The 12,820-nt window shown below is 46.9% G+C and overlaps 1 protein-coding gene across 4 annotated transcripts in view; it reads right to left on the bottom strand.

The window, feature by feature from the left end:
* CCS (copper chaperone for superoxide dismutase) overlaps positions 1-12,820 on the bottom strand; it is a 356,173-nt gene that overhangs the window by 71,761 nt on the left and 271,592 nt on the right. For all 4 annotated transcript variants that reach the window (XM_063945156.1, XM_063945154.1, XM_063945157.1 and 1 more), the window contains exons 6-7: positions 12,312-12,389; positions 12,073-12,176 (exon numbers count right to left, since the gene is read on the bottom strand). In XM_063945156.1, coding sequence (XP_063801226.1) covers positions 12,073-12,176; positions 12,312-12,389 — 182 coding nt within the window. The remainder of the gene's footprint in view (positions 1-12,072; positions 12,177-12,311; positions 12,390-12,820) is intronic.

Raw genomic sequence — 12,820 nt, 5'->3', positions numbered from 1 at the left:
TTATCTGTCCAGCTAGCGGAGCCCGATGCTGGTGTATAAAATACGGGGGACCCCTACTCTTTTTGTCCCCCGTATTTTTTGCACCAGCACCAGGCGCAGAGTCCGGTGCTGATTTTAAAAATACGGGGGATCCCCTGTCAATTTCCCCCCCGCATTTTTAGAACCAGGACCAGCTCGAAGAGCCCGAGGCTGGTTATGCTTTGGAGGGGGGACCCCACGCCATTTTATTTCTGAATTTTACCATTCCATCTAAAAAATAAAAATAAAAAATATTATTTTAAAAAATATATAAATAATACTTGTGCCTCCAAAAAAGACAAACCAAGTACCTAATCCCTTCTAATATAAATAGATATGCTATTATCAATAAAAAAAACACAAAAAAAACATGTTTTAATTTTTTTTTATTAGTTTCACCCGCCAAAGTGTGGCGGATTGAAAATGTCGAATTTACTGTCTAAAAGCACTGTTGTCGAATTTCCAAACTTCAATTGAATATACTTTGGTCGAATTGCAGCACTTGTATCATTGCAGAAAAGTCGAATTTGACAAAAGTCGAATTTCAAAAAGTCGAATTTTGAAAGTCCGTTTTTTTGACGGAAAGTACTGAATTGCATTGACGATTTTTTTTTTTTGGCGAAAAAGTCCCGAAATTTGACAATTTCGGGAATTCGACCGCAATTGCATACACCCCTAAGTCTCCTTCTGTCTATCAAGATATATCTCTTTGTCTTCATTATTTTGTGTCTGCTTATATTTCCTAAAAGCCATCTTTTTTGCTCTCACAATATTTGCTACTTCTTTTGCAAACCACACTGGCTTCCTTTTCCTTGTGTTTTTCCTAACAGTTTTGATACAAAGGCGGCTATTTGATGATTGAGGTACGCTACTGCTGTTGCATTGTCCTAGCGAATTTGAACTGGTTTCCCCTGAAGAATGCCCTTTGCCTGATTGAGTACAATATATACGGCCCGAAGTTCCAATATATTTATTGTCCGGCAACTTTCTTCCTTGGTCCACTGTCCTTGGAAGCAACTTCTTCCTGACACTGCTCCCCAGCCCTGAAGACTGGCATACGTTGTCAGAACTTCCCAACCTGATATCCAGAAGGGTCTCCCTTTGTCCAGATGGGATGTCTGTAGCCACCAGGCTAATGACCTCCTCACTTCCAGAGGAGAAACCATAGTCTGCGTTTTTATTGTCTGATGTAAACCATTAAATTTGGAAAGGATCAGACACTGCAGACGCCTCGAGTGGAACGGAGCATACTCCACCATGTTGAATGTCGACACTATCAATCCCATCACACGCATTGCTGTGTGAATGGATACCCTTTGACTGTGTAGCAGCTCCTGAATCCTTGACTGAATTTTGGATATTTTGTTCAGAGGTAAAATTACTGAAAACCCGAATCCAACACAGCCCCCATCCATTGTGATGGAAATAAGGATGACTTTGCCCAATTTGTGAACCAACCGTGTCTCTGCAAACAAGCTATTGTCTGTTGCAGATGACACTGAAGCAATTTCTGAGATTGTGCCAAGATCAATAAATCGTCGAGGTATGAAAAAATCCTTGGTACCCTGCTGACAGAGATAAGCCGCCATTACCACCATAATTTTCGTGAACACTCTGGAAGCTGTGGCCAGTCCAATTGGTAGGGCCTGAAACTGAAAAGGTAGCTGGAGGATAGCAAACCTGAGATAGCGCTGATGGGTAAGTGCTATAGGAACATGTAGGTAAGCATCCAGGATATCCGGGGATACCATAAAATCCTCCAACTCCATGGCCAAAATAATGGAACGTAAAGTCTCCATATGAAAACGAGGCACCCAAATGTACTTGTTCAGCACTTTGAGATTGAGTATACCCATTTGGCTTCTGGACTAGGAACAGGTTGGAATAAAAACCTTGTCCTCATTGTGCAGGAGGAACTGGAGTTACCACTCCTGACTGAAGCAACTTCTGAAATGCCTCTTGCAAAGCCCTGGCCTTCGTTTCCACTGAAGATGGGCTGGTACCAAAAACCTTTGAGGAGGGTGTATCTTGAAGGCAAACGCATAACTGTGAGATACTGCTTCTTGCACCCAGGCATATGTGGTGGACTGCTGTCAGATCTGTGCAAAATGAAGAAGTCAGCCTGCTACCCTGGGATCCCCAAGGTGGAGTCCCGCACCATCAGGCTGATGGCTTATCTTCTGACTTGGAGGCCGGCCCTCTGGTAGCCCAATGCTTTTTAGTCTTACTAGACTTGTCAGATTGAGACTGTTTGCCATAACCCTTTCCTTTTCCTGGATTCCGAAAGGGCAAAAAGGCTGGAAATCTAGGCTTGTATTTGTGTGTGGAAGGAAACTTTACTTTCTTGGAGTCTGCTTCTGACTCCAAAATACTGGTTAATTCTTTACCAAAAAGAATATCTACCGTAAAAGGCAAAGACTCCAGAATCTTCTTGGATTCTGAGTCAGCTTTCCATGTATGTAGCCAAACCACGCTGCGAGCTGCTACTGCTAAGGCTGATGCTTGAGAGGCAATAGTACCCATATCCAAGGCTGCTTCTTCCATAAAAATAGCAGCCTGTTTGATATGTGCAATATGGGATTTTTGCTCTCTAGATGCCAATGAAAGATCATCCTCCAATGCATCAGCCCAGGCTGCCACTGATTTTGCCATCCAGGCTGAAGCTATGGCTGGTCTTACGATTGCCCCAGACAAGGAGAAAATAAGAATTTACTCACCGGTAATTCTATTTCTCGTAGTCTGTAGTGGATGCTGGGAACTCCGTAAGGACCATGGGGAATAGGGGGCTCCGAAGGAGACTGGGCACTCTAAGAAAGAATTAGGACTACCTGGTGTGCATTGGCTCCTCCCTCTATGCCCCTCCTCCAGACCTCAGTTAGGGAAACTGTGCCCGGAAGAGCTGACACAATAAGGAAAGGATTTGGAATCCCGGGTAAGACTCATACCAGCCACACCAATCACACCGTACAACTCGTGATACTATATCCAGTTAATAGTATGAACAACAACTGAGCCTCACGAACAGATGGCTCATAACAATAACCCTTTAGTTAGGCAATAACTATATACAAGTATTGCAGACAATCCGCACTTGGGATGGGCGCCCAGCATCCACTACGGACTACGAGAAATAGAATTACCGGTGAGTAAATTCTTATTTTCTCTGACGTCCTAGTGGATGCTGGGAACTCCGTAAGGACCATGGGGATTATACCAAAGCTCCCAAAACAGGCGGGAGTGTGCAGATGACTCTGCAGCACCGAATGAGCAAACTCAAGGTCCTCCTCAGCCAGGGTATCAAACTTGTAGAATTTTGCAAATGTGTTTGAACCCGACCAAGTAGCAGCTCGGCAAAGTTGTAAAGCCGAGACCCCTCGGGTAGCCGCCCAAGAAGAGCCCACTTTCCTCGTGGAATGGGCTTTTACAGATTTAGGATGCGGCAGTCCAGCCGCAGAATGTGCAAGTTGAATCGTGCTACAGATCCAGCGAGCAATAGTCTGCTTAGAAGCAGGAGCACCCAGCTTGTTGGGGGCATACAGGATAAATAGCGAGTCAGTTTTCCTGACTCCAGCCGTCCTGGAAACATATTTTCAGGGCCCTGACTACGTCCAGTAACTTGGAATCCTCCAAGTCCCGAGTAGCCGCAGGCACCACAATAGGTTGGTTCACATGAAAAGCTGAAACCACCTTAGGAAGGAATTGGGAACAAGTCCTCAATTCCGCCCTATCCATATGAAAAATCAGATAAGGGCTTTTACATGACAAAGCTGCCAATTCTGATACACGCCTGGCCGACGCCAAGGCCAACAGCATGACCACTTTCCACGTGAGGTATTTTAGCTCCACGGTTTTAAGTGGCTCAAACCAATGCGACTTTAGGAAATCCAACACCACGTTGAGATCCCACGGTGCCACTGGAGGCACAAAAGGGGGCTGAATATGCAGCACTCCTTTAACAAAAGTCTGAACTTCAGGCAGTGAAGCCAGTTCTTTTTGGAAGAAAATCGACAGAGCCGAGATCTGGACCTTAATGGAACCCAATTTTAGGCCCATAGTCACTCCTGACTGTAGGAAGTGCAGAAATCGACCGAGCTGAAATTCCTCCGTTGGGGCCTTCCTGGCCTCACACCAAGCAACATATTTTCGCCATATGCGGTGATAATGTCTTACGGTCACATCTTTCCTAGCTTTAATCAGCGTAGGAACGACTTCCTCCGGAATGCCCTTTTCTTTCAGGATCCGGTGTTCAACCGCCATACCGTCAAACGCAGCCGCGGTAAGTCTTGGAATAGACAGGGCCCCTGCTGCAGCAGGTCCTGTCTGAGCGGCAGAGGCCATGGGTCCTCTGAAATCATTTCTTGAAGTTCTGGGTACCAAGCTCTTCTTGGCCAATCCGGAACCACAAGTATAGTTCTTACTCCTCTCCTTCTTATTATTCTCAGTACCTTGGGTATGAGAGGCAGAGGAGGGAACACATAAACCGACTGGTACACCCACGGTGTCACTAGAGCGTCCACAGCTATCGCCTGAGGGTCCCTTGACCTGGCGCAATATCCTTTTAGCTTTTTGTTGAGGCGGGACGCCATCATGTCCACCTGTGGCCTTTCCCAACGGTGTACAATCATTTGGAAGACTTCTGGATGAAGTCCCCACTCTCCCGGGTGGAGGTCGTGCCTGCTGAGGAAGTCTGCTTCCCAGTTGTCCACTCCCGGAATGAACACTGCTGACAGTGCTAACACATGATTTTCCGCCCATTGGAGAATCCTTGTGGTTTCTGCCATCGCCATCCTGCTTCTTGTGCCGCCCTGACGGTTTACATGGGCGACCGCCGTGATGTTGTCTGACTGGATCAGCACCGGCTGGTGTTGAAGCAGGGGTCTTGCCTGACTTAGGGCATTGGAAATGGCCCTTAGTTCCAGAATATTTATGTGTAGGGAAGTCTCCTGACTCGTCCATAGTCCTTGGAAGTTTCTTCCCTGTGTGACTGCCCCCCAACCTCGAAGGCTGGCATCCGTGGTCACCAGGACCCAGTCCTGTATGCCGAATCTGCGGCCCTCTAGAAGATGAGCACTCTGCAGCCACCACAACAGCGACACCCTGGTCCTTGGAAACAGGGTTATCAGCCGATGCATCTGAAGATGCGATCCGGACCACTTGTCCAACAGATCCCACTGAAAGATCCTTGCATGGAACCTTCCGAATGGAATTGCTTCGTAAGAAGCTACCATCTTTCCCAGGACTCGCGTGCAGTGGTGCACCGACACCTGTTTTGGTTTTAGGAGGTCTCGGACTAGAGATGACAACTCCTTGGCCTTCTCCTCCGGGAGAAACACCTTTTTCTGTTCTGTGTCCAGAACCATCCCCAGGAACAGTAGACGCGTTGTAGGAACCAGCTGCGACTTTGGAATATTCAGGATCCAGCCGTGCTGTTGTAGCACTTCCCGAGCTAGCGCTACTCCGATCAACAACTGTTCCCTGGACCTCGCCTTTATAAGGAGATCGTCCAAGTACGGGATCATTATAACTCCCTTTTTTCGAAGGAGTATCATCATTTCGGCCATTACCTTGGTAAATACCCTCGGTGCCATGGACAGACCAAACGGCAACGTCTGGAATTGGTAATGACAGTCCTGTACCACAAATCTGAGGTACTCCTGGTGAGGAGGGTAAATGGGGACATGCAGGTAAGCATCCTTGATGTCCAGTGATACCATGTAATCCCCTTCGTCCAGGCTTGCAATCACCGCCCTGAGCGATTCCATTTTGAACTTGAACCTTCTTATATAAGTGTTCAAGGATTTCAAATTTAAAATGGGTCTCACCGAACCGTCCGGTTTCGGTACCACAAACATTGTGGAATAGTAACCCCGTCCCTGTTGAAGGAGGTGTACTTTGGTTATCACCTGCTGGGAGTACAGCTTGTGAATCGCCTCCAGCACCGCCTCCCTGTCTGGGGGAGTAGTTGGCAAGGCTGATTTGAGGAAACGGCGAGGGGGAGACGTCTCGAATTCCAGCTTGTACCCCTGAGATACCACTTGTAGAATCCAGGGATCCACCCGTGAGCGAGCCCACTGGTCGCTGAAGTTCGGAGACGGGCCCCCACCGCACCTGGCTCCACCTGTGGAGCCCCAGCGTCATGCAGTGGACTTAGAGGAAGCGGGAGAGGACTTTTGTTCCTGGGAACTTGTTGTTTGGTGCAGCTTTTTCCCCCTACCTCTGCCTCTGGGCAGAAAGGACGCGCCTTTAACCCGCTTGCCTTTATGGGGCCGAAAGGACTGTACCTGATAATACGGTGCTTTCTTTGGCTGTGAGGGAACATGGGGTAAAAATGTCGACTTCCCAGCCGTCGCTGTGGAAACGAGGTCCGAGAGACCATCCCCAAACAATTCCTCACCCTTGTAAGGCAAAACCTCCATGTGCCTTTTAGAATCCGCATCACCTGTCCACTGCCGAGTCCATAATACTCTCCTGGCAGAAATGGACATTGCATTTATTCTAGATGCCAGTTGGCAAATATCCCTCTGTGCATCTCTCATGTATAAGACTACGTCTTTAATATGCTCTACAGTTAGCAATATAGTGTCCCTGTCAAGGGTATCAATGTTATCAGACAGGGAATCTGACCACGCAGCTGCAGCACTGCACATCCATGCTGAAGTAATAGCCGGTCTCAGTATAATACCTGAGTGTGTATATACAGACTTCAGGATAGCCTCCTGCTTTCTATCCGCAGGCTCCTTTAGGGCGGCCGTATCTGGAGACTGTAGTGCCACCTTCTTTGACAAGCGTGTGAGCGCTTTATCCACCCTAGGGGATGTCTCCCAACGTATCCTATCCTCTGGCGGGAAAGGGTACGCCCTTAGTAACTTTTTGGAAATTACCAGTTTCTTATCGGGGGAAACCCACGCTTCATCACACACTTCATTTAACTCTTCAGAAGGGGGAAAAACCACAGGTTGCTTTTTCTCCCCAAACATAATACCCTTTTTTGTGGTACCAGGGTTAATGTCAGAAATGTACAACACATTTTTCATTGCCGTAATCATGTAACGGATGGCCCTATTGGAATGTACACTAGTCTCATCGTCGTCGACACTGGAGTCAGTATCCGTGTCGACATCTGTGTCTGCCATCTGAGGTAGCGGGCGTTTTTGAGCCCCTGATGGCTTTTGAGACGCCTGGGCAGGCACGGACTGAGAAGCCGGCTGTCCCACATCTGCTATGTCATCAAACCTCTTATGTAAGGAGTTGACACTGTCACGTAATTCCTTCCACATATCCATCCACTCAGGTGTCGACCCCGCAGGGGGTGACATCACATTTATCGGCACCTGCTCCGCCTCCACATAAGCCTCCTCATCAAACATGTCGACACAGCCGTACCGACACTCCGCACACACACAGGGAATGCTCTGACTGAGGACAGGACCCCACAAAGTCCTTTGGGGAGAGAGAGAGTATGCCAGCACACACCACAGCGCTATAAATCACAGGGATGTACACTATAATGAGTGATTTTACCCTATAGCAGCTATATATATATATATATATATATATATATATAGTATTTGCGCCTAAATTTAGTGCCCCCCCTCTCTTTTTTACCCTATTGAGCCTGGAAACTGCAGGGGAGAGCCTGGGGAGCGTCCTTCCAGCGGAGCTGTGAGAGGAAATGGCGCCAGTGTGCTGAGGGAGATAGCCCCGCCCCCTTCACGGCGGACTTCTCCCGCTTTTTTTATGGATATATGGCAGGGGATTTTACACATATATAGTCTTAATGACTATATTATGTGTATTTTGTGCCAATGTAAGGTAATCTTATTGCAGCCCAGGGCGCCCCCCCCCCCAGCGCCCTGCACCCATCAGTGACCGGAGTGTGAGGTGTGCATGGGGAGCAATGGCGCACAGCTGCAGTGCTGTGCGCTACCTTAATGAAGACCGGAGTCTTCAGCCGCCGATTTCCTGGACGTTCTTCTTGCTTCTGGCTCTGCAAGGGGGACGGCGGCTTCGGGACCGGACGACCAAGGCTGGGCCTGTGATCCCTCTGGAGCTAATGGTGTCCAGTAGCCTAGAAGCCCAAGCTAGCTGCAAGCAGGTAGGTTCGCTTCTCTCCCCTAAGTCCCTCGTAGCAGTGAGTCTGTTGCCAGCAGATCTCACTGAAAATAAAAAACCTAAATATACTTTCTTTTCTAGAAGCTCAGGAGAGCCCCTAGTGTGCATCCAGCTCGAGCCGGGCACAGATTCTAACTGAGGTCTGGAGGAGGGGCATAGAGGGAGGAGCCAGTGTACACCAGGTAGTCCTAATTCTTTCTTAGAGTGCCCAGTCTCCTTCGGAGCCCGCTATTCCCCATGGTCCTTACGGAGTTCCCAGCATCCACTAGGACGTCAGAGAAAATGTTTTTTTTTTAAACATCTATTTTCCTATCCATGACATCATTTAATGATTTAATCATTTAATGAGGTAATGTAAATTTTCACACCAATTGAAAGACATGCGTATCTACCTTTTTTGTATAACCAGTACTCAGTAGAGTGGGATACAGGGAGACTCACCTCACTTCCAAGATTGATCAATACGTTAGCGAACGCTGAGTGGATCCTTACGCTACTAGTGTATACTGCCGCTCCGGGAACTTTTAAGTGAACACAGACACACTGTGCATACAGACGCCTGTACTGCGACCGGGTCTCCTCGCGGTAGCGTTTAGTGAAAACAGATGCAGCGGCCTATGCTGCGACCGAGACCCCTCATGTTAGCGTCTGAGATGGAAGTGAGGCAACAGTTCATGGCGGGAGACTGACGTAAACTGGTCATGAACTGGGTGGAGGGGTGACCAGGAGAGCGTCTGACTCCCCATCGCTGACATCAACCCTAGGGATCGCAGCCTCATGCTATTCCTGGTGCCTTATGATCCCTAAGGCCTAGCGCTGTAGCACTCGTGGTGGCGGCGCGCCAGCTACTGTTTGGTAGTCTCCTCCCAATACAATGAGGCTGTGTCCGTATTCCCCTTCTAAGTGAAACCGATGCCTTACCTTCTCCCCGTGCTCCGGCTACAGCCTAGTAACGTCTGCTGACCTGCTAGTATATCCGACACAGACGCACGTTGAGACAGCAATGTACCGTGGGTAAGCGTTGTTGCGACCCGGCGGAGAGTTGTTGGAGCGACTCTTTCCAATATGCGTATAAGACGCTGTTAGGAAAGATCACTCAAAAACCATAGTAAGACTATAAAAATAAAATAAGAAAGCTTAGGGCTGCCAAGAAACAGCAGCCTCCTGACCATGGTCCGGCTCCTGCCGCACCAAACAAAACTGATTTGCGTGAGCCAGTGGGCGGGGATATATGGACGGGCCCAGTGCATCCTGGGAGGACTGAAAGCTTGTGATTGTTTGGTGCCAATCTGCTATCGCTCCATCATATCCCATTGTTATCCTGTGGATAACCTGTGGACCCAGCTGGAGAAAATGGGAATTCCATTTCTTTGGAATTCTAAACTTCTTACAGGGTGTTACCCAAGCCTCTTGCATGATTTCCATCAGCTGTTCTGACCCAGGAAATTCATTCCTGTTTTGGGACGTTTAAACACAAGTGCCTTAGATTTTAACAAAGGCTCTGCTGCTTCCTCTAAAGATAGAATGGCTTTCATAGCACTAATGAGCTCAGGTATGTCCACTGAGCTTCATCTCCGTATGCAGACCCGGAGTGTGATGAGCCCTCATCCTCCGACGAGTCACCATCTGAAACATGTGTAGACTGTGATGATGTTGTTTCATATGTACGTGATTTATTTTTCATCAGCCTTTAAGCTTGTTTTTGTTGAAAGGCTGCAGATTCCTGTACTGTATGCGATAAATCCAAGGTGGAATGTTGCATGTAGGGTTAATAGGGTAACCTATCCCTGATATAAGACCTGGCATTATCCGCTCCGCTATACTGGATAATGTTTGTGCAAAAGTAGCCCATGGGGGTTCAGCTTGAACCTGTGCCTGCCTCTGATTATTCAGGAGGCTTTGGTGAAAGCTAAAAGTTTGCATATAATTTATTTTGAACCAGATCCTAAGAGGTTAACCCAGCTTTTCAAGACAAACATGAAATGAGTGTTGGTGATGTTGTGGAGAGAGTATCCTCCTCACCCTTGCCTCTCTTAGACATGATAAACAAATCTCACACATGTACAGTGTTAACTACACAATTTGTGACTGAAATAACTTTAAAACTTGTTAAAGTGATATACAATCCGATTCCTCCCTGCTTTGCACCAGCATTGAGAATCATAATACACAGAAACTGACACAGAAATAGTAAAGTCAGCAATCACACTAGCAATCAGTCACAGGTTATATATTCGTATAAGCAAATGAGCACATATTCAACTACAGATACATTTCAAGTATGTAGGAGAAACATATTACTTATTTACTTTATAACGTAAACTTTAAACTTTATTTATTTATTTTATTTTATTTCGACTTTAAATGTATTCAGTCGCACAGCGGAAGAAACAGCAGCAATAGTTTATAGACTCATATGCATCAGGCACTTATTCAACCATTCGTACTCAATGGTAGATAGAGACTTAGTGCTGTATCACCCAGCTCAGAAGAGTGGGATACAGGGAGACTTCACCCAGCTTCCAGGATTGATTAATACGTTAGTGAATGCTGAGTGGATCTAGACGCTAATAGTGTACACAACCGCCCAGTGAACACAGACGCCCAAGTGAACACCAACGCATCAGTCATACAGCCGCCTATGCTGTGACTGGGACCTTTTAGATACACAGTGTCTCAGATGGAAGCGGGAAATCAGTTCATGGCGGGAAACTCAGAGGAAACTGGTCATGAACCGGGGGAGAGGGGCGACCAGGGGGAGCGTCTTACTCCCCACTGCCGACATCAACCCCAGGGATTGCGGCCTCACACTAATCCCTGGAGCCTATAATCCCTGGGTCCTAGTGCTGGTGCACCCTAGGTGGCAGCCGCACCAGCTACTGTCCGGTAGTTTCCTCCCGAAACAGTGTGGTTGTGTCTTGCGACTCCCTCACTAAGCGGAACTGACGCCTTACCTTCTCCCAGTGCTCTGGCTACAGCCTGGTAATGTCTGCTCGACTTGCTAGTACATCCAGCATAGGCACCCACCAAAACAGCACTGTACACGTGGGTATGTGTTGTCGCGACCCGGCGGAGAGTTGTTGGAGCGACTGTAAGGTGCATGTAAGATGCTTTTTAGAAAATTCGCTCAAAAAATTTAAGACTATAAAAACAAATTAAACAAACTAGTTTTTGGGCTGCCAAAATCAGCATCCTAAAGACAGTGGTTCGGCTCCTGCCGCACCAACAAAAATACTGAATTGCCCGAGCCAGGAGGCGGGGATATAGGGGACTGGCCCATTGCATTCTGGGAGGCCGAAAGCTTTGATCGTTGGTGTCAATCCGCTGTCGCTACCTCACATCCCAATGTTTATCCTGCGGATAACCTGTGGACCCTGCAGGAGAAAACTGTGTGCCGCTTGGCTGTGTACACAACGTTTTATGCTTCACTGGCCTCGGCAGCATGAAAACACCAGCAATTCTGAGTATTACGCAGATGACCAAAGTTAACGCAGGGGAATCTGACGCTGCATCTTCGGACGCAACAGAGCAGCACAAAAGCGTGCAGTGGGCGTCTTTCTATGCAAGATGCTTACTGCTGCTTTTACATATTTTAACACAGCTGCTGCTGATCAAGACACAGCCGCTGTGCTACTGCATCCATCTCTGAATCTGCCCCCCCCCCCATATTCACAAATTCCACGCATAAATTCTAAGTAAATTTTTCTCATTCTCATGCAAGGTTCATCTCTTAACAGCTGTGTTCATAAAAATTACTTTAGACATTTGTGAATAATGTGATAAAGTAAACTCCATTAAACAAAAAAAGTTTTCAATTTAACTGCACCTTTTTTACTATATATACTCCCTCGCACACACAATTTAAAAGAAAAAACAAATAGAACAATGTATGATGGTGACATAGTCCTCCTACATTCTAGCATTTTAAAAGAGATTTCTTACCCTTTGCCCGAGTTGCCTGTAACTTTAGAGCAAGGGTGACTGCCACATCCAAGGTCATCTTCTCCTTTGTCCACCATTAATGAGCGGCCTATAACATTCCAAACCTTTAAAGCAAAATGTAGCGTTTTAGTATTATGGCAGTCTGCATTTACATGATCTAAAATGTCAGTGTCAAACAAGAAACACCCGTAATGGACAAACTGAAACCATGGAACATTTGCTCACAAACACCATCTTACCTTCACGCGTACATTGGTAATCCTAAATACTGCTCGCCCATCATCTCCAGCAAAGATGTTTCCCAGGTCCCCAACATGCTAAATAAGAAAGGAGCAATGTATTACTGAATGGAAAATACAAGATGCAATAAATAGTATTGCTATAAAGCTAGCCTTGCTTGTCTTTGTTCAAAGAAATTGTCCACCCCTTTCTTACACAAGATTGCCCTTATAGAACATATGCGATTTATGTATAGCTAAGGAAACTGCAGTACAGAACTGGAAAGCATCTGCCCTGTGCGCACACAAACACATTTAGTGGTATATTGTACTAAGCCTTGTAAAGATATAAAGTACCAGCCAATCCGTTCTTAAACTGTCATGTTACAGACTGTTTGAAACCCCCCCCTCCCCCCCAGTATTTTTGTACTTACCAGCAAAATCCATTTCTCCCATGCCAAGGAGGACACTGGCACTGCACTGGGGTATAATCAGTGGGTTGTGTAGCCTGGCACTTTGAATCTGAATAG

This window comes from Pseudophryne corroboree, chromosome 11, assembly GCF_028390025.1.
Source record: "Pseudophryne corroboree isolate aPseCor3 chromosome 11, aPseCor3.hap2, whole genome shotgun sequence".
Classification (NCBI taxonomy): domain Eukaryota; kingdom Metazoa; phylum Chordata; class Amphibia; order Anura; family Myobatrachidae; genus Pseudophryne; species Pseudophryne corroboree.
Note: the sequence above shows the minus strand (reverse complement) of the source record. Positions and strands in the feature narration are given on the sequence as shown.